The sequence below is a fragment of the Notamacropus eugenii genome, chromosome 5 (genome assembly GCF_028372415.1).
Source record: "Notamacropus eugenii isolate mMacEug1 chromosome 5, mMacEug1.pri_v2, whole genome shotgun sequence".
Taxonomy (NCBI): Eukaryota; Metazoa; Chordata; class Mammalia; order Diprotodontia; family Macropodidae; genus Notamacropus; species Notamacropus eugenii.
This window is the reverse complement of record NC_092876.1, coordinates 29,226,385-29,248,641: the sequence shown is the minus strand read 5'-3', so window position 1 is coordinate 29,248,641 and position 22,257 is coordinate 29,226,385. Positions and strand designations below refer to the sequence as shown.

General features: G+C 43.2%; 1 protein-coding gene across 2 annotated transcripts in view; it reads right to left on the bottom strand.

The window, feature by feature from the left end:
- Window positions 1-20,623: 20,623 nt before the first annotated feature.
- Window positions 20,624-22,257, bottom strand: part of SAE1 (SUMO1 activating enzyme subunit 1) — a 56,901-nt gene continuing 55,267 nt past the window's right edge. For both annotated transcript variants that reach the window (XM_072608111.1, XM_072608112.1), the window contains exon 9: window positions 20,624-21,634. In XM_072608111.1, the coding sequence (XP_072464212.1) occupies window positions 21,578-21,634 (57 nt within the window). In that variant the 3' untranslated portion in view covers window positions 20,624-21,577. The remainder of the gene's footprint in view (window positions 21,635-22,257) is intronic.

Sequence of the window (22,257 nt, the reverse complement as noted above, 5' to 3'; positions counted from 1 at the left end):
CTGGACAACAAATGTTCTCCTTCCACTTGGTTTTTTCCCCAGTAAAGTCAGAATCTCATTTGGAGGCAGCCCTGCACTCTTTCAGACCACAGCATAGTGGTCTACGAAGCCATAACCTCTGGAGGCATTGTCACCAGGAGAAAATTGCTCTTCCAACTGGACGTCCTCCATGAAACGGGCAAGCACTTTGGGTCAGTTGTCTCAGTATGTTATGCCTCGACTGGTAATAATAAGACAGTTATCAAATAAAGCTATTTCTGTGTTAATATTTTCCAAAGAATTTTGTCTGATTCTCCTCAATCCCTCTGTTGGTTATCCCCAAGGGACCCCATCTGTATCTCATCTATGCACGGTTGTTTTCATGATGTCTCCTCCATCAGACTGTGAGATCCCTGAAAGTAGGGACTGTTCTTTTGTCCCCAGATCAACCAGGTAACAAACATCTAAAATTTGACTTAGGATTTTAACATCTGGAGGAGAAACATCTTGTTGGAGAACAGATACATTTTATCCTTCTGATCAGGCGCTTTTGTTTTGTTTCGTTTTTCCATAACCAACAACCAAGTGCAGTTTTCTCAGTACCTGTCAGTCATCGAAGCAACTGTAAACATTCGATCCACTGCACAATGTAGTTTATGAAAGTCGGCTTGCCACTTTCTTTCTCATACTTTCATCAAGGCTACCCTCCCTGAGTGTGTAGATATTCTCATAAAAGATTTGGAGAGATGGGGAACTAGGGACGAGGTGATTTTTGTGGATATTTTCTTTGCCACCTTTTTATTCAATGAAATGTGATCCATGGGTCTTCCAAGAGTCAGTGTCTTCCCCCATCACGGATCTTGAGAATCAGACCCTCAATGCCCCCAAAATTATGTGCTTTCCTTGGCTTCCGTCCCACCCTTTGCAAGAAGCCTTTCATGGGCCCCCTAAAAACAGGTGCCTTCTCTATGTGATTGTCTCCAGTTTACCCTGTATTTTGTATGTAAATAGTTGTTTGCCACATTTGTTGGTAAGCAACTTGACCCTGTTTTTGCCTTCTTTTGTATCTCCTGTGCAGCATTCAGCATCATGCCTGGCACATAGTCAGTGCATACTAAATGCTTGTTAACCTGACTGTATACTTGGTTTTGTCCAGCTGCCCTTCCTATCTTTGTTTTCTTTGATGCCAACAGTAACAATTTTTTTATTTTTAATAAAAATCTTGTAGTTTTCTTTTCTGTACATATCAGAAACTACGATAGTAGACTCTCAATGTGGCAGCTTCTGTCATGGATGGAGAAAAGAATTTGCAATAAAAATAAAACTCCCTCCCCAACTTCTACTTTTAGTGATCTTTTCTATTTTTTTATGTTTGTTGTCCTAGCTTCATCCTCAGATACCTTCATCAGGTCTTCCCCAGGCTGTCTGCAAACTTTTTTTATTCCTCTATTTCTGTTTTATGAGGCAGCCTTACTCATAATCTTTCACCATCCCCCTTTATAACATTCTACAAATGAGCTCATATTCTAAATTCCTCTTACCATTGGTTGCCATGTATCTTTTGGCAAGATCAAGGATTTGCTGACTAAGGCAGCTCCTAGGTGCTTCTGGGTTCCTCAGGGATGCAATTGATTTATCATGTTAGTTAATCGAATGGAGGAAATGATACTAGTCAGTGTTGATGTCTGTTCCTTTACCCATTTTCCAATGTGAGCAGTGTATTTAAATAGGTTTAAGTTGGAGGTGCCTCAAATGAACCTATCTTCTCGTTTTCATTTTTCTTTCTTGTTTTGCCCTAACAAGGTAACGCCTCAAATAGAAACAGACTACTGATTCAGAAATGAGTCACAGAATTTGGAAGGTGGGAGGGCCCTCTGCAGTGGATTCCACCCCACTTGCGTACACCCAACAAAGGATCCTTTTCTAGCAAGTCCTTGAAGACCTCCTCCAATAAGGAGGAATGTGCCACGTCTATACACAGCCCCCTTCTATTTGGGGACAGTTCTAGATGTTAGGAAGATTCTTCTGATAGTAGGCCTAAACTGGCTTTTTTCTGCAACTTCTATTTATTCTCTGTGCCCTATGGGTTAAATATCTCTCCCCCTTGAGACTGTAAGCTCCTTAGAGACAGGGAAGTTTTTTTACCTTTCTTGTCTGGCACACAGCAAGTGAAGAATAAATGCTTGCTGACTGATTAAACAGAATAAGTCTAAGCCAGGGGTGGGGAACCCCTCCCCCAACTATTAGAAGACAGCCATCATGTCTACCCCCGACACTGCACTGCTTCTCCAGGCTCAATATCCCATCAACCTCTTCTATATCTGTAATGTCATCTCCTGTTTGTTAGGATATAAGTAACTTCATTTTTTGCGATGCTCACCACATCCAGCACGTCCTCTCATTTTTCATTATATGTAGGTATAAGCTTTGGTAAAGTTAGCAAACCTTTGATCTCTTTCATTTCTTACTCCTAAATGATGTTTTTCTGCATTTTCCCTTAAGCTTCATTTGCACTGAAGTCACCAGTTATTAAACTATATTCAGTCTATCTCAGTTGGATCTGTGATCATGTCGATGGTGGTATTCCTTCCAATGATACAGACTACGAACAAGCTAGGTTGCCCATCTGGCGTCCTTCTTGTCCACGTTCTACTACAAGAAGGTCCACCCATAGGAAGGGATACCAATGGAGCACACAGGCCCTCACTCTCACCATGTCTTTGAGGACTCCCCTTACTCCGTTTATTCTTCATAATGTGTTGTTTGTAATGAATTACATTTAGCCTCTTCACATTCACCATCTGCTCCTCTGCTGACCTCCAGGGAATACTCATGCTCACACTTAGCATGAGCCCCCCTGCTGCCCTCTTGGGGATTCTCATGCTCACATCTACCAGGTGCCTCTCTGCTGCACTCTGAGTGATCCTCATTTTCAATTTTTTTAGAGACTAGTATTCCATGACTCGCAGTCATACAAACCACACAGGCAGAATAGTAACATTAAAAAGGTGGGCCTCTATTTTAGGAAGAAGTTTGGGGTCATTAAAAGAAAAACTACAATTCTTCAACACTTTTGTACAACTCCTTATCCATTTGCAGTATTTGTCCAAGGTACATACATACTGATAGACAAACTCTATGGCTCGTTCTTGTTGATCACCATCTGGACAATGGACATTCTTCATCCAGTTGTTTTCTACATGGACGGTTAGGCTGAATTCTTGACCAGCTATGGATCACTTAGATACTCTGCAACATTTCAGAGTCTACCTGATAGGAGCTACAAACAGGAGTACCTGATAGACTTTACATTTGAGAGGGAACCCCTCTTCCACTTGAACTCTGTTCTATTGTCTCGTCTGTGGCAATGGCAAACTTCTCATGCACAGACATCTTCCTTCCTGTTTTATGCCTTACCCTGGTATTATAGGGCAGAACAAAATTATCCATGCTTGCCATTCTTTCAGGGAGGCCCAGCATCAAATAAACAGGTAATGATTATAACAAAGAAGATGGAAAGAGCAAGCTGTTTAGTGATAATGATGAACCTCGGTCCCAAAGAAGAGATAAGAGAATGGATCTCCTCTCTCTTCTTTGTTAAGGGGGGACTATGGATGGAGAACAATGCATGTCTGTCATAGGATCATAGATCTAACTGGATGTGATTTATAGGGTTTAGTTTTGTCGAACTGCTTCCCCCACCCCCTCCAACCCCATCTATAAGAGGAAGGAAAAAATATTGGGAAATATGTAATTGATGTAAAAAGAAAAGCTTCTCTTCCTCCCAATCTTAATTATAGGCTACTGTAGAATATCCCTTTCTGAAAGCCTACTTTCTTGTATCAAAAATCACCCTCAAAAAAAACCCAAATATTATTCTCATATTTATATAGAGGAGAAAATAGGCTGATGTTCCCTCAAAGTGAGGTACATGTGTGTGTGGGGGGGGTAGGTATTAATTATTTCTAAGACTTTTGGCATGCCTTTGGTATCTTACCCTTCTTCAGAAACCCTGAAATATGGTTCCCCCAACAACTGTATCATCACAGACTCAATTATCATCTCTATGTGGATGGATCTCAGACCTGTTTGTCCAGCCTTAACCTCTCTCAGGTTAGATACCTTCAGTCTCACATCTCCAACTGCCTATAAGGCATCTCCTAGACATCTTTCCCTTCCCTACCCCAAAGCTTCCACCCTTCCATACTTCCCTGTTACAGGAGAGGGCACAACCATCTTCCTAGTCACCATGACTGAAACCTAGGTGTCATCCTTCACGTTTGGCTTTCTCTCACACCCCGTATCCAGTCATTTGCCAAGTCACTTCTACCTTTTAGACACCTGTTCTACATGCTGCCTTCTCTCTTGATACTGCCAGCACTCCTTTGTTTGGTATTCAGAGCTCCCCATAATCTGACCCCTTCCCACATTTCCAGTGTTCTTGCACCTCACTCCCCTCTCTGACCCAGTAACACTGGCTTTCTGAGTGTTCCTCACACAAGATGCTCCATCTCTTGACTCTGGGCATTTTCACTGGCTGTTCCTCAAGCCTGGACCTCTCTCCCTCCTCATCTCTGCCTCCTGGATTCCTTCAAGCTTTAGTTAAAGTCATGTGGTAGGCATTTAATAAATGTCTGCTGTCTTGATTTGATTCCACCAAGGACTCTGCATATACTTGGTCTAATTCAGTTGCTGCTTCTTCCTTCTTGGTTTTCTTTAGAGTTATTTCTATGTCCTCTGTAAGAATATAATCATTAGAGTCCAAGTGTGGTGTCTCCACCATGTGTGGTGGTAAAAAAGGCTTTGTTATAATAACAAAATAGCCCTTTAAGGTTTGCAAAGCACTTGACATATAATCTTATTTGACAGGCACCACAACCCCAGTGAGCAAGGTAACTATGATTATCCTCATTTAAGAGATCAGTAAACAAATACAGAGAGGAGTTGACTTGGTCAGGGCCACATACTTAGTACCAGAGGCAGGATTCAAACTTAGGTCTTCTTGATTCCAAGTCTAGAGTTCAGTCCTCTGTACAAAACTGTCTGCCCCTCTATAGACAGCTCCGCAGATCTTTTCCATCTTTCTTTAAAATTTTGTCTTCCTTCCTGTTTCATTCTTAAATACCCTTGGGATGATTTTGCTTTATTGGGTCTCTTGCCAACCTTTCTTTTAACCAGTTTTATTGCTAGTTTTCATTGTTGAGAAACTTTATAATCTTCCACCATCTGTTTCAGTAAGATCTTACAAATGAGTTTATACTCTATATTGGTGTTGCCCTTGACTGCCATATGTCTTCATTAAGCAAGTGTATGCAGAAAAAAAATGGATGCTTTTTAGGCTCTTTTGGTCTCCTGATATGACAGCTGATTTCCATAGGTTAAATTTCTATAAAAATTTTTGAAATCAGTATTAATGAACTTTTTTCTGTTCATATCTCATTTCTGGATACCAATATCTTATTTACATAGGTCAGGTTGGAGTCTCATTTTCACATATCTTTGTGCTTTTACTCTTCTAGCTTTGAATTCACTTTAATTTTTGCTTTGAGTCAGTAGTCTGACTGTATACAGACAGTTGATGAAGGAATGATTCTCATATCAGTTCCAAGTTGTTTCCTACTAAAATATAATCAGTCTTATTTTTTTCAATGTTATTTGGTACTACCAAGTACAACACCTTCTGGTTCTTTTCTTGAAGAAAAAAAGGAATCATGCATGACATGTAAGCTTGAAGCTTTTGCATAGTTTACACTTAATTGGCTTCTCTCATTTCTTATTCCTGATACAGATTTTCCACTATCCCCACCTACTCCCACCTTTGAACTGAATTCACTGACTGTTAGGATATTTGGTGGTGGTGGTCAGTCAATTCAGTCATGTCAGACTCTTTGTGACTCCATTTGGGTTTTTCTTGGGAGAGATACTGGAATGTTTGTCATTTCCTTCTCCAGCTCATTTTACAGATTCAGAAACTGAGGCAAACAGGGTGAAGTGACTTAACCAGGGTCACACAGAGGAAGTGCCTGAGGCCAGATTTGAATACAGGTTTTCCTGACTTCAGGCTGCCACCTAAATTCCCTATCAGAACATATTTTGATTTAATTTGGTGGGCCTTGTCAAGTTCTTCATAGAATGTCCTAGGAAATGTTACCTTTGGACACATATCAAAACCCCTACCAAATCCCTTATTTGCCTCTCCATGGAGAACCTGTAAGCCACCATTCCATCTAATTTCCCTTTGTTTTCTAGTTTCATTTATAATGAGAATGTCAAGATTGATCAGACATTTTTTTTTTAAACACATTTTCACACTGGTCATGTTCCACAGAAGAATTTAAATGAATGAGAGAAACCATGAGAAAAAACATAACAAAACAAAACATAATACAAAAGAAAATAGTCTGTTTCTATCTGCGATCCAGTTCCACAGTTCTTTCTCTGGATATGGAAAGCATTTTGCCTCAAGAGTCCATTGGAAATTTTTTAAGTCCATGCGTTTCAATGAAGTTCTAAGTCTACCAGAAAAATTCCTTGCATACTGTGTTTGTTACTGTGTACAAGGTTCTCCTGGTTCTGCTCCTTTCACTCAAGCATCAGTTCATATAAGTCTTTCCAGGCTTCTCTGAAGTCTTCCTGTTCATCGTTTCTCATAGCACAATAGTATTCCATTACATTCATGTACCTCAGCTTGTTCAGCCATTCCTCAATTGATGGGCATCCCCTCGATTTCCAGTTTTTGGCCACCACAAAGAGAGCTGCTATAAATATTTTTGTACATGTGGGCCCCTTTCCCATTTCTATGATCTCTTTGAGATAGAGTCCCAGAAGCAGTATTGCTGGGTTAAAGGGTATGCTTTTTGGCCACTACAAAGAGTGCTACTATAAATATTTTTGTACATGTGGGACCCTTTCCCATTTTTATGAACTCTTGGGGACACAATCCTAGAAGTGATAAAGCTGGGTCAAAGGGTATGCACATTTTTGTAGCCCTTTGGGCATAGTTCCAAATTGCTCTCCAGAATGGTTGGATCAGCTCACAGTTCCACTAACAATGAATTAGTGTTTCAACTCTCCCACATCTTCTCCAACATTCATCATCTTCCTGTTTTGTCATGTTATTCAATTTGATAGGTGTGATGTGGTACCTCAGAGTTGTTTTGATTTGTATCTCTCTAATCAATAGTGATTTAGAACATTTTTTCATATTATTATATATAGTTTAAATTTCTTTCTCTGAAAATTCCCTGTTCATATCCTTTGACCATTTATCAACTGGGGACTGACTTGTATTCTTGTACATTTGACTCAGTTCTGTATATATTTTAAAAATGAGGTCTTTATCTTAAATTCTAGTTGCAAAAATTCTTTCCAAGTTTTCTGTTTCCCTCCTAATCTTGGTTGCATTGGGTTTGTTTGTGCAAAAACTTTTCAATTTATTGTAATCAAAATTATCCATTTTGTACTTCATAATGTTCTCTATCTCTTGTTGGGTCATAAATTTCTGCATTCTCCATAAATCTGACAAATACACTATTCCTTGCTCCCCTAATTTGTTTATAGTATCAGTCTTTATACCTAGATCATGTATCCATTTCGACTTTATTCTTGTGATGGTGTCAGGGATTGGTCTATGCCCAGTTTCTGCCACACTGATATCCAGTTTTGCCAGCAGTTTTTGTCAAACAGTGAGTTCTTATCCCAGAAGTTGGGGTCCTTGGGTTTATCAAACAGTAGATTGCTATGTATATGTGTCTTGAGTATCTAACCTATTCCACTGGTCTACCCCTCTATTTCTTAGCCAATACCAAGTGGTTTTTTTGATTGCTGCTTTATAATGCAATTTGAGATCTGGTAGGGCTAGGTCACCTTGCCTAGCATTTCTTTTCATTAGTTCCCATAGTATTCTGGACCTTTTGTTCTTCCAGATGAATTTTGATATTATTTTTTCTAGTTCTAGAAAATAATTTTCTGGTAGTTTGATTGGTATGGCACTGAATAAGTAAATTAAGTTAGGTAGAACTGTCATTTTCATTATATTAGCTCGACCTATCCACGAGCAACTGATGTTTTTCCTCTTACTTAGATCTGACTTTATTTGTGTGAAAAGTGTCTTGTAATTGTGTTCATATAGTCCCTGGGTTTGTTTTGGCAGTTAGACTCCCAGATATTTTATGATGTGTACCATAGCTTTAAATAGGATTTCTCTTTCTATCTCTTGCTGTTGGGCTTTGTTAGTAATATATAGAAATGCAGATGATTTGTGTGGGTTTATTTTGTAACCTGTAACTTTGCCCAAGTTGTTTATTATTTCAAGTAGTTTTTTACTTGCTGCTCTAGGTTTCTCTAAGCATATCATATCATCTGCAAAGAGTGTTAATTTAGGTTTTTTTTGCCTATTCTAATTTCTTCAACTTCTTTTTCTTCTCTTACTGCTAAAGTTAACATTTCTAGTACCATTTGAATAACAGTGATGATAATGGACATCCTTGTTTCATTCCTGATTTTATTGGAAATGCATCTAGCTTATCCTCATCATATATAATGCTTGCTGATGGTTTTAGGTCGAGACTGCTTATTATTTTATCGAAGGATCCATTTATTCCTACACTCTCTAGTGTTTTCAATAGGAATGGGTGTTGTATTTTGTCAAAAGCTTTTTCTGCATCTATTGAGATAATCATATGGTTTGTTAGTTTTGTTGTTGATACGATCAATAATGCTGATAGTTTTCCTAATACTGAACCAGCCCTACATTTCTGGTATTAAACCTACCTGATCATTACATTACATTAGTATTATTCTCATGATAAGTTGCTGTATTCTTTTTGCTAATATCTTATTTAAAAATTTTGCATCTATATTCATTAGAGAAACTGGTCTATAATTTTCTTTCTCTGTTTTTGGCTCTTCCTGGTTTAGGTGATCAAACTTTATATTTAGGCTACTAAGGTAGAAGGAACTCCCAGGTGGGGAGAGTACCTTTACCAATACAGATCAGCACCTATTCTGCAAATTACAATCTTGGAGAGCTGCTTAGAGCCCTGAGAGGGTGAATGATGTGCCTAGGTCTTCCTGCACCTCTTAATGTTTATAGATGGTCTAAGAATTGTGGTTCCTGGCCTATTTTGCCATTCTTACCACAGAGGTTGAAGGGTAATCCACAGAACCAAGGATCATTTTGTATTTTTGTTTCATGAGTTGTCATAGCCAAGTTGCCAACCAATTTAGCTAGGCTTGGAAATTAGATGGGGTCTGTTGCTGAAACTCTATTTGAAGCCTTTGGAGCTTGGGAGAACCTGGCAGAGTTATCACTTTGCTGGCCCATACTTTAAGAACTAAGGATCCCCTCCATAACAAATGAGGTATGGAGTAGGATCTTGTGTTCCTGGGCATACAAAAAAAAAAAGTGAGTTGGCCCCTGACCTTAGAGGGAGGAAAGGGGGAGAGATTAAAAAAGATAACAATTCAAATATAAAGGGTATATATAAACAGAGAATGGGAGGCCAAGGGAGACACAAAGAGATAACAGAAACACAAACAAGCAGGGACATAGATACATATAGCACTAAAAAGAGATACAAAAATACAGAATCAAAGTGGGACTGCCTCCTCTCTTCCTGAAACTAATAATATTAGCATGTATTGACTCTTTAAGGTTTGTAAAGTGCTTTTTATATGTTCTCTTATTTGATCCTCACAACCCCAAACTAGTTGCTATTAGTACTTCCATTTTACAGATGAGGAAATTGAGGCTAAGAGCAGCTAAGTGACCAATGGGAAGTGTCTAAGGCACCATTTAATCTCAAGACACTGCATCACCCAGTTGCCTCAGCTAGTGCAACTGGTGTCCATACAATTATAATTCATTCCATTGATAATCTCCCCCTGTATATCAGCAGAGACAAACACTTCTTTTAGTAACAGAAATGGTGACTTTCTCTTCCTTTGGAAAGAGATCTATCCATAGCCAGCCCTCTGATCTCCCCTTAGCAGAAAGGTCTGTAGCTTGCCTAGCTTAGGATCTTGGGCTGGTCAATATTCAGAGACCATTTTCCTATGTGTTTCTTGTCTGCTGAGCTAGAATAAAACAAGAAACACTTTTTCTAAGCACCTACTATGTACAGGACACATTGAGTTGGGGGGAGGGGCTGGAGAAAGTAGAGGCTGTGGGCCCTAAAAAAAGAAAGGAGGGTGTTCACTTGTGAGTAAGACACTACCAAAGACTCAAATGATGGATGGAGGGAGGGAGGGAGGAAGGGAGGGGGGGGAAGAATAAAAAAGGAAGGAAGGAAGGAAGGAAGGAAGGAAGGAAGGAAGGAAGGAAGGAAGGAAGGAAGGAAGGAAGGTGTGGAGTGTGGTATACACAGTGCAGGGAACAGGAGATGCGGAGTCTCCAGAAGCAATTTTCAAGACAGTGACAATGTGGTAAAGGGGGGAGAGCAAGGGATTTGGAGTCAGAAGACCCAAGTTTGGTTCTTTTCTAATGTGTGACCTTGGGGACATCTGGGTAACTTCTCTGGGCCTCAGTTTCCCCATCTACAACATGAGGACTAGATAATCTTCAAGGTACTGCTGTCACTTTGCCCCTAAATCTTGTAATTACTTGGATCCCAGCTTTGCTACTGATTCATGCATGACCTTGAGTAAATCCTCACCTCTTGAGACTTCAGGGTCCTCCTTTTTGAAGTGCAGAATAATTACTTGCTAAAAAGAGAAATCTACAAGTCACAATACACCATGTCAGCGTGAGCCATTGAGAGGGGGATTCAGAGGGTAATGGAATGGATGTAGCATGAAGTCTATCAATACGTCAGTCAACATTTATTAAGAACCTACTATATACCAAGCATAGTAGGAGGCATATGAAGGCAGCTAGGTGGCACTGGACCTGGAGTCAGGAAGACCTGAGTTCAAATCCAGCATCAGACACTTACTAGCTATGTGACCCTGGGCAAGTCACGTAACTTCAATTTGCCTTAATTCACTAGAGAAGGAAATGGCAAAATTAAAGCAATCCAGTATCTTTGCCAAGAAAACCCCATGGCTTTCATGACCATTGGGTCATGAAAAGTTGGACACAGATGAATAAATGTACCAGGCACCATGCTAAGTACTTTTTCTTTCTTTAAAAACAAACAAACAAACAAACCAAACATCTCATTTGATCCTCACAACAACCTTAGGAGGTTGTGTGTTCGATGACATCAAGATGATGACATGACTTGCAGCTGACTGATTTGAGTGAGGGAGGGCTGGGCAAAGTCACCCACCTCACTTTCTTCTCCTGAGCCAATATTATTACTCCCACTTTACAGAAACTGAGGCACACAGGTGAATTGATAAGCCCAGCAGGCAAGCAGGAGCCAGACTTTGCCCTCTGTCATAACCACTGTGCTGTGGCAGGGTTTGGAAGCCTCCTTTCTCAGAATAATTTATAAAAATGTTCATCAGCCACAGGACCAAACACAGAGCCCCGGACCACTGCACTGGCAACCTCCTGCCAAGCTGGCATTGACTAACACTCTTTGAGTCTGGCCGTCTAACCAATTTGAGGCATCCACAGGCACCTCCAATTCATTACGTCCAAAGCTGCCCTTACTCCAGTGTTTCAACTGAAGGCATCATTTTCTTTTTCGTCATTCTTTTCTAAGTTAGTTGAGTCTGAATGACTCTCTGTAGCCACTCTCTAGAGAGCCAACTCACCAATGTGGTTGGAAGCTGGGAAAGTAGCCCTGGGTAGGGCTGCCAGACTATGGGATAGCCCCTGCTGCCAGGTTCTTATCAATGCTAAGGCCACAACATCTCTTACCACTGCCCACTCTTCTCCATCACCTTTATTCAAGGCCTGAACTAATGCAAGTCTCCCTGAAAGCAATCCTTCCCCTCTCTCTAATTCAACTTTCTCATATCTGCATAGGTGAGGTCCCTAAAGCAAGTCTGATCATATCACTCAACTCTTCAATAGCCTCCCTACAAAAATACAAATTTGCCATTCAAAGCCTTTCCCAGCCTGGCTCTAGGCTACTTTTTCAGGATTTTTTTATGCATTATTCCTCCTTACCACCCTTTCTGGCCAACCGGGTGGTGCAGTAGATAGAGCATGGGGCTTGGAATCAAGAAGATTCATGTTCATGAATTTAAATCCAGCCTCAGATACTTCCTAGGTGTGTGACCCTGGGCAAATCACTTAACCCTGTCTGCCTCAGTTTCCTCATCTGTAAAAATGAGTTGGAGAAGGAAAGAGCAAACCACTCGAGTTTCTCTGCCAAAAAAATCCCCAAATGGGGTCATGAAAGTCAGACAACCCTGGATCTTCCTCCTTTATTGATATTCATCCATTGCTGAATAGAAGTAGAGAAAATAACAAAATTGATAAGAATAAGAGCTAGCATTTTAAGGCTTGTAAAACACTTTTTATGTTATCTCCTTTGATCCTCACAACCCCAGAGGTGGATGCTGCTATAATCCCCATGCTATCAGTGAAGAAACTAAGCCTGAAAGGTTTGGCAATCTGCTCTGGGTCACAGAGCTAGGAAGCTTCTGAGGTTGGATTCAAACTCATGCCTTGTGCCAGCAGGCTGATCAGGCCCACACAAATCTGTGGGACCCATTCCCTGCCCTGTCTGGTTCATTATTCCTCACTAAGCCTTTCCCAGCCCTGTCCCCCTCCCCTCCCAGCTGAGGACCCCACCTCAGACCCATCCCCCTGTCTCTCATCACTGAGTTGTCTCCTCCTTGACTCTGGGCTTGGATACAGAGCAGCCCCTTCTCCTTGACCCCAGTCCCATCCGGTCTTCTCCTTCTGGTGGACCCAGGATCATCCCCACAGTGTCTTCAATTTCTTCCCCATCTGCTGACTCCACGGCTGTCCCTTCTCATCCTTAAAAATTCCTCTTTTGGAATGTATATGTAGAGCCTATATCCAATTGCACTCCATCTTGGAGAGAGGGAAGGGGAGGGAGGTGGAGAAAATTGTAAAAATTATGGAAGTGAATGTTGAAAACTAAAAATAAATAATTTATTTTTTTAAAAATTCCTCATTTGATTCATTCACCTCCATTAGGTAATGTCCTATTATAATGCTCCTCTTAGACATCTAGGTGATACCATGGATGGAGTGCCAGGCATGGAGTCAGGAAGACCTAAGTTCAAATCTGACCTAGCTGTGTGATCCTGGGCAAGTCACTTAAGCTCTGCTTGCCTCAGTTACCTCATCTGTAAAATGGGGATGATAATAATAGCTCCCACCTCCCAAGGTTATTGTGAGGACCAACAGAGATATTTGTAAATTGCTTGGCACACGGTAAGTACTTTTGTTATTACTAAGTGGTTGTTATGACATTTTGTGAATGACTCTGTGACCCCACTTAGGGTTTTCTCAGCAAAGATACTAGAGTGGTTTGCTTCCACTCTGGGATCCATTTCCATTTCCTTCTGCAGATGAGGAAACCAAGACAAACAGGGTGAAGCAACTTGCCCAAGGTCATACAGCTAGTAGGTATCTGAGATGGGATTTGAACTTAGGTCCTTCCTGACTCCAGGCCCAGAGCTCTGTGCACTATAGCGCCACCTAGCAGCGTTTTTGTTTCTGTCTTCCTCTACTCACATAGTCACAACACCAGTTTAGACCTTTACCCTGAACCCTGGGTTCCTTTTCATTGGTCTCTCTCCATTCTATCCCGCTGCTCCTCTCACCTAAGGTGATTTTTACAAAAGCAGAAACAGTCATTACAGTCCAGTGGCTCCCTACTACTTCCAGGATCAAATAGAGAAATCAACTTCTTGGCATTTAAAGCTCTGCATAACCCAGTCTTTTCCAACCCATGTCCCACCAATTTCTTAGACTTTATTCTGCTCCATGAGTCTATACAGGTACACAGGTCTCCTTGCAATTCCCATCTCTGTACCTTGGGCAGCCTGACACGTTCTGTACCCTCACCACTACCCGGCTTCCTTTACCCAAGCCCAGCTTTCTGTAGGCCTTCCCAGCTCCTAGGCCCAGCCCTCTGAGGGTACCTTCCCTCCTCCCTGTGCTGGATAGACCCTAAGCAAAGCCATTCATTTCCATTTTGTCTCTCTCCCTCATTACAATGTATGCTCCTTGGGGAGAGGTTCTATTTTTGCCAGTTCTGAGTTTAGCCAAGTGCTGGGAACCTGGTATGTTCTTAATAAATGCTTGTTGACTGATCAGTTAATGCCCTCCATGCTCTGGCCCAAATGGCCTTTTTACTAATTCCTAGTGCATTTCATCAACGTCTTAGAGCCTTTGGACTTACAGTGTCACAGGAGCCTTTAGCATAAGTGTTCTCCATCCTTGAGTCGGCTCCTCTCCTGAGCTGCAGCATCAATCACATCTCCAATTGCCCGCAAGGCATCTTCACCTGGATGCCTGGTCGGCATCTCAGCCTCGACATGGGCCAAACAGAATTTATCTTAGTGTCAAAATCTGTTGTTGCTGTTAAGTCGTGACCCCATGGCAAGTTTTCATGGCAAACTGGAGTGGTTGGCCATTTCCTTCTCCCACTCATTTTACAGAGGAGAAAACTGAGGCACAGTGAAATGACTTGCCCAGGGTCACACAGCTATTAAGTGTCTGAACTCAAGTCTTCTAGGGTGGGAGTTCTGTGCGCTATGGCACCCCCTAGCTGCCAGAAACCTGACCTTCCTCCAACTTCTTTCAAACTGTGGAACCCCCATCCTTTCCATGATCTATATTCCTAAATTTGGAGTCATCCTTAGCTCTTCCTATCCCCTCATCTCCTCCCTCCATATCTAGCTAACTGTCTAGTCTTGTTGATTCTACCTTGATGACACCTCTCATCTGTCCTGTTCTCTTCATTTACATGGCCGCCATCTTGGTTCCTGAATTCTTCATTCTTGACAACTACAGTCAGGCAGTTGCTCTATTGACAAGCATTTATTAAGTTTCTACTAACAGTCTGGGTTTAGCCACCAAATCTCAGCTGCCTTTTCTATCCTGTGGCGTTTTTCTCCAATCTTTGAGTTCTTCCCAGGATCTACAATTTGAGTGTGAGGTGGACAAGCCATTGGTCATTAATCTGGGTCTCAATCCCCTGCGCAGTTTCCTTTCAAAGTGTTGTCTCCATTTGAACATAAGCTCCTGAAGGCAGAGCCTCTCTCTGTATCCCCAGTGCTTGGCACACTGCTTCACACAGAATAAGGCTTTAATACAGCTTGTTCACTTAACTTGCTGACCTGCCACTGTAGTCAAGACTTGGGGCTACAAAGGAAAAAAAAAAACCACCCCTCCAAAAAAACCTCAGTTGTCCCCTTGACCTCAAGGAACTAGTGGTCTAATGGGGGGAACAACATGCCTACAACTGGACACATACAAGATATATTTAAGTAGAAGCAGTAAGTGGCACAGTGGATAGAGCCAGGCCTGGAGTCAGGAATGACCTGAGTTCAAATCTGCCCTTAGACACTTATTAGGTGTGTGACCTTGGGCAAGTCATTTAACTCCAAAACAACAAGATATGTACCAGGAAGGTAACCTTAGAAGGAAGGCACAGACATTAAGAGGAACCATTAAGAAGGCTTTAGCTGACACTTGAAGCCAGAGAAACCAGATGACTGAGAAGAGTAGCAATCTAGGAATGGTAGGGGGACAACAGTCAGTGAAAATACCCAGTCAGGCCATGTCGTGTCCTCCTCCATGAGGACAGCATGAAGGCCTGTATTACTGGATTATGGAGTCTTTGGGGGTAAGTTGTGAAAAGACAGGCTTTAAAAGAGGATTTCATATTTGATCCTGCAGTCAGCAGAAGCCTGAAGAGAAGGATAGGGGTGGAGATGGTCATGGTCAGACCTGTGCTTTTCTAAAATCACTTTGGTAGCTGAGAGGAGGAAGGACTGGGGTGGGGAGAGGCTTGAGGGAAGGAGACCCACCAGTGGACTATGGCAACTGTCCAGGATGAGTTGGAGGGAACTTTGAGGAAGGCAGGCTGACCCAGCCTGGGGCAATAAGGACCTGCCCCCCAGTGAGGGGGCACATTCAAGATAGTATGCAAGTTGATCTTGGCCACAGATTAGATGGGGGTGGTGAAACAGTCTGGTGAATGGAGCAGGTTGGTGCTATCCAAGAGGCAACTGGAGATGTGGGATGGAAGGTCAGGAGAGAGGTTAGGGGTGGATCTGAGAATTATGTTAATAAAGCTAACTTGGATCTGTGGCATTCCTACTCAATGTCATCGGGTAACTGTGATTTAGTGCGCATCAGTGATTATATTAGTAAGAGTAGTAAAAATAGAATTAATTTTGAGTTGTTAGTGCTGTGAGAGTAAGAATTATGTAAGTTACAACCAGTTAACTCAATATGCATGGATGGTGGTATTACTTCTGATTCATTTATAAGACTGATGTACTATTGTATCAGTTGGGACTGTTCGAAGAACTTATATTAACTTATGTTAGGAACTTGTGCTAGTAATAACCCATCACCTCCTATGAATGACTCCAGCCCACTCCTAAGTGATCTTTGCTTTAAAACCATAATGCCTCCTGGAGGGGTGGTTAGGATTGGTGAATTTGCTTTAAAAAGATTTTTTTTATAACTGTATTTTCACATGATTGGTGTCCTTTGTAATCCTTCTGTTACTTCATTCTGACAAGGGTCTCCGGGCTTGCTTCACCAGACTGCCTGCCCCAGGGAGTCTGCTCTAAGGGTCCTTTCAAGCTCTGACATTTCTTGATTCACCTATGTCCTCTGGCAAAGAGCCCACATTTGAGCGTTGCTCCCTATATTCCTAGGAGGCACTCTCCTTTCCTCACTGAGCGGAGTATTCCTGACCGTCTGCTCTCAGAGATCCCCGCTAAAATGCCTGATTACGCTAATTGGCCCTGGATAAACCAGAGGACATTGCCTGCTCCAGGTGAACAGGAGATGGGTGAGTAGGTGAGTAGGGACCAAATTATCAATGAGATTGGTAGAAAGCTGTTGGGCTGATGGGGCGATGCCTGTGATTGAGCTAGGAGAGGGCTACAGTGGGGAGGGGGACTGTCTGACTTGAAGACAGAGCTGTAGAAACTGAGAGGGACCTGCTTCCTTGGTGATCAAAGTCATTAGGGAGAAGCTGCTAGCAGGTGGAACAGAGTTGGAACAGAGAAAGTCAGGATTTACCTAATAAGAAGCCATCACGTGAAGCCTTAGTACAGTAGTAAAAATATGCAAGATAAAGAAGGGGAGTAGCAGGAAAAGGTTCACAGGAAAAAGCCCCCAAGCAGACTGGGGAGATTATAAACCATTCATAAACTTCAGTCGGCTTGATGCTGGGAGTGCCAGGACAAAAGTCAAAGAGCCCAGGCCTTCTTGGGCTCTACCTTGGATCTAGGGAGACAATATGGACACAGAAAGCTAAATCAGCAGTCATGGAGGGGAGGAAGAGCTAGGGAGAACAGAACTTATCCTGCAACACTGAGTCAGCCTTGGTTCTCTCCTCTTCTCAGAGCCCTCTGCCCCTCGCATTGGACACTCTCCAATTGAGAGGCAAGCTGTGAGATCCCAAAGTTCTATGGAAGGAGGGGTTCCAAGACAGTGTCTCATTTTGCTACCAGATGCTCAGCTTAGAGACATCTTTGGACTTCACCCACGGAGCGGCGACTGGAAGGCATTTGGGGAAATATACTAGAGTGGGATCCAACAGATCATGAGGTCATGGAGTGACTCATTTGTGTCCTCACCTCTATGATAAAGGCACTGTATTTAAATGACAGCTAGGGCAGGTCCTAGCTCCATTCTATGCATCTTCAGCAAGTGCAAAATCAAGTAGGCTGAGGGGCCTACAAAAGCCCCATCAATGACCCTACTTTTCTGTGACTTGGGGGTTTTGTGGTGGGGTACTGGGACCTGAACCCCTAAAAGGAAGAGTCCTTGAACTTTCCCACAAATTTCAGCAGCCCAGATCCCTGGTTCACTTGAGGCATCCAGACCACTCCAGTAGAATTCTTTCAACTGTCCTTTCAAGGTGGCCTCCAACCCAGCCCTTCATTCCCAGTTACCTCCAGACCATCCCAGGCTACTTGCCACTTCTTAATCCCATCCAGATTTTCTTAGTCTTTTTCTGTATAAAAATATCAGTCTCATCTCCTCATCAAATATGCAGATCCTTAGAATCCAGCCAGCTTCTGTTGACAACACAATAAACCTTGTCTCTGACTGAAAGAAGGCCTGAGTGATGAAATTCTTTTGAGGCAGACCCATCCTGTACCCTTGCATCTCAAGGTTCCAAGCACCACTAGACTGCAGCAGTTGGGACTGAGGCTTTGGAGGGTGCCAGGGACAGGTGTAGCCTAGGAGTCAGGAAAACATAAAGAAGTGCCCCAAGGTAGGAAAGGGACTAATTTGTATCCCTTTGCTTTCCTGTCAAGTATACAATTGGCACTTAATAAAATCAAATTGTTGGAGTGTTTCAGTCCCCTCTTCTGGAACCGCGTTTTTCTGGCAGAGGGCTTGCTTCCGATCTCATGCAGACCACAGCTGGGGTGATCCTGGGTTACTTCAAGGGAGGAGCTGTTCTTCAGCTCCCAAACACAACTGTGCTCCATTTCCCCACTGTTCTGTCCTCCAACACCACAGAAAACAGGAGGTGAAGTGAGGTCCCCTTCCCCGTGTTTCGTGTCCAGGGACCAACTTTTAAAAAAGAAAACCCAGATCTGTGATTTCATCCAGACAGGCAGCTCTCACCTTCCCTATGTGGTCTGACAGCTGCTGAGGTACTGAGAAGTTAAGCTACTGGACCAGGGTTGTACATCCAGTAAATCAGTGGTAGGACCAGAACCTAGGCCTTACTGATTCAGCACTCCATTAAAACAAAATCTACCATTTTGTTGTTCAGATGTCTGACTCTCGTGACCCTGTTTGAGGTTTTCTTTGGCAGGGATACTGGAGTGGTTTGCCATTTCCCTTTCCAGCTCATTTTACAGATGATGAAACCGAGGCAAAAAAAAGGGATGAAGTGACTTGCCCAGACCAGATCTGAACTCAGATCTTCCTGATTCCAGGCTTGAAGCTCTATCCACTGCGCCACCCAGCTACTCAACAACTCTTGAATCACACCTGAATTTAACCAAGTGAAGGAGGATACTGGGGGACCAGATCCAATAGGCTCCACCAATGAAAAAGCCTTCTTTGCTTCCCTGGCTTCCGGGTGGGGCTCTTCTAGGTCAAAATGGGGTAATAATTTTCCAGGTGGCAGAGGAAGGTAGCTGGAACATTTCAAATGCTTGAACACTGGCCAACAGGCAGACTTCATAGAATCAATTCTGGCCTACTTTCCTACCTGTTGTCAGGTTTAAATGTGAAAGCAAAAACCTATTGCTAAATTTGGTACTTTTAGGTCAACCCAAAGCTAATAATGTTGCGATAGGATAACCTTTGTATTGGGAGTCAACACCAATACCCTGCTCCATCACTTAGACACCAACTCCTGCCCCACTCCTCTGGTGTAAAGACTCCTTAATTTAGAGCTGCTTGCAAGAGGAGTGAACTCATCTTCAAACAGAAGCCTGCTTAAGATGACAACTGGATGGATACCCCTGGGTTCCTTCCTACTCTGACCTGGCTGGGGAGAGGGGGCCCCTTGAGATGCTCCCAGGGAGTCTATGTTTTAATTTCCAATGGCAAATGTCTACAAATAAAACTCACATAAACCAAAGATCTTTAAGGATGGGGAAAGTACTCTTCAACAGTTTTTTTAGGGTGTAAAGGGGGTCAGTTCCAGAGTCACTGGTTTGGGTGATCTTTGAAGAAGACATCTGACTCAAAGGACATCATCACAGAGACTCACTTCACTCAGCTTTGAGGAAAGGCATGCTTGGAGTATGCTTCTACATCATGCAGTCAGAGTGTTTAAGAGGATGAGAGTGAGAGTGCCACACTTTCCAGCCTGACCCTCCTGATGACCTGAGTTGACCTGTGACTGGCACCAGCCAAGCTGGGCAGCCTTGGCTTCCTTCCCTGGCTCAGATAATCTCTAAGGTCCCTTTCCTACGGCTCAAGCTGTGATTCAGGGGAGGGAGCGCCTTCTAAGAATCCACAATTGGCTGAAGGTTAGCACCTAGCCATTAAGCAAACACAGCAGGTATTGAGTGTTGGCTGAACTGAATTCTCCCCATGGCAGGCTCGAGGGGGAGCAGAAGCTGGTGAAGGGAAAGCCTGCAGCCAGGGCAGACTCTGCCTCCCGACAACAGGAGCAGCCAATAGAGCCTTCTCCCTGGGAAGGTACAGCCCACAGCCGGCAGAGACTGAGTGGGGGAACTGGGCTGACTACAGCCAATCCTTGCACTAGAACACAGCCTCCTATCAACAGTTCCTCCGTATTCCGAACTTCTCTTTCTCCCGGCCATCATTAAGAGGATTATTTAGCAGATGACAGTTTCTTTCCCCATGAGACTCTGGGGCACTGCACCACTCAAATCCCGACCCCTTTCCCTGTCCTCTACATTCTCCTGTGAAACTCTCAGCCCTTCTTGTAATCCACTGGAATGTGGTGAGAATCCAAGGCCAAGGGTGGGAAGGAACCCCAGGCTGCCAGAGAGAAGAGTGCTCCTTTAGGATCCAAGAGATTAACTGTCAGGAAACTATTCCTTTTCTCTGAAAGATTTCCAGCACAGAAGAAAGACAAACCCAGAAGCAACCAACTTTATTTTATTATGTTTTTCAGAATCCAGGAAAATATAGAAAACATGTAAAATACAACAGCTGCCGTTCTTGGATGGCCAAAAAAACATTATTAAACAACAAAACCTCTCCCCACCCCTGCCCCCACCTTCATAAAAAATGCAAGAAACTCCTGTCTAAAGAGGCTATGTGAATGATTTTGCCAGCTTACACAACATTGGCCTTCAGTAGTAGGCACTGGGCTCGGCCTAAGGGGTGATTTTGAAATTCAAAGATTTTCCTCAAAATGCTTACATTGTTAGTCAGTCACAATGATTAAAGGGCTGAAATCCCCTTAGGAAGCCAAAGAGTAGAGCCATGTCCTACTCAGTGGGTGACTAACTCTGAAGAGAAACCAGGAATAACCCCAACTCAAACTGGACTCTAACAAAGGGATTCTAAACTAAAATGCCAAGTCCTGCTTCAGGCCCTGGTGCCCTCCCTTCCGATGCCTTGCCCAAGGGCACCTGCCTAAATGTGCAACCTTTGTTCACCCTGATCCAGCCTCATTCCCCACCTGAAGTTAGAATGCCCTGGCCATGACTTCAGGTGGGGAATAAGGAGAGGGTGGAGAGAAGCTCCCAGGGAATGGGTCACCCTGTCCCTTCCAGAGAAGTATCCTAAGGAATATAACAAAGAAGAAAGCCTGGCTGGGGTCAGTGACCTCTGCCCAGGCAGGACAAACGTGGTATGGATTCATGCTGAGAACACTAACAGTCCATCTCCAATCCCCTTATATTGACCAACATTTGTTAATGACCATAAGCAGCACACCTGCTGAATCCCAATGTTAAAGGCTCTTCTCTTTGGGGTCCTGGGGGGGGCTGCACCTGGACCTCAATGACATGTTACAGGTCATCATCCAGGGGTCCAAGGCTTGCTTTCATTTTGGACCAAGGCATTCGACAATCCCATTTTCCCTTAATGCCATCGAAAAAGAAGAAATTGTTGTGAGGGCGGATCCCTCTGAGACAGGGCCTGAGGAGGGAGTCAGAAAAACAATTTCTCTTTAGTATTTAGAACAGAGAGATGAATGACAACAGTGGCTCTCTTACATGCCTGGCAGGGAAGGGGTCAGTTCCCACCTCTGCACTGAAGAGGCCAAGGCCTTCCACAGAAAAAGTGGCTGTCCCTTTACTCAGAAAACCTGCTGGCTCAGGGACACAACTCGGACCCAGGATTGGAAAATTCCAGGGAGGCAGATCTGGCAAGTTTCTAACAACTCAAATGGTGTGAAGCTGAGTTTCCATCCTTGGAAATATTCAAGTGGCTTTCTCAGAGATGCTGGAGGACCAGAGGTAGTCTCAAGGTAGACGTTAACCCAGTGGCCAGCTGTCATCCTTCAGGTAAGTGTGTGCGTGAGGGAGTATCTTGTGTATTGTGGGAGGGATGAGAGGAGAGCAGCATCCTCTGACAGACTCCTATACCCCACACTTCAGGCACTGCAGATAGCAGAAGGAACAATGCCTTGGGCCCTAGGAGGGACTCAATAAGACCTGGCAGACTACAGTTGTTTCTGAGTCTGTGTTGCCTGTAGAGTTGGGCTAGAACATGTCTACATTGCTATCTGAGCCTGGGGGGGGGGGCCCACTAACCACCCC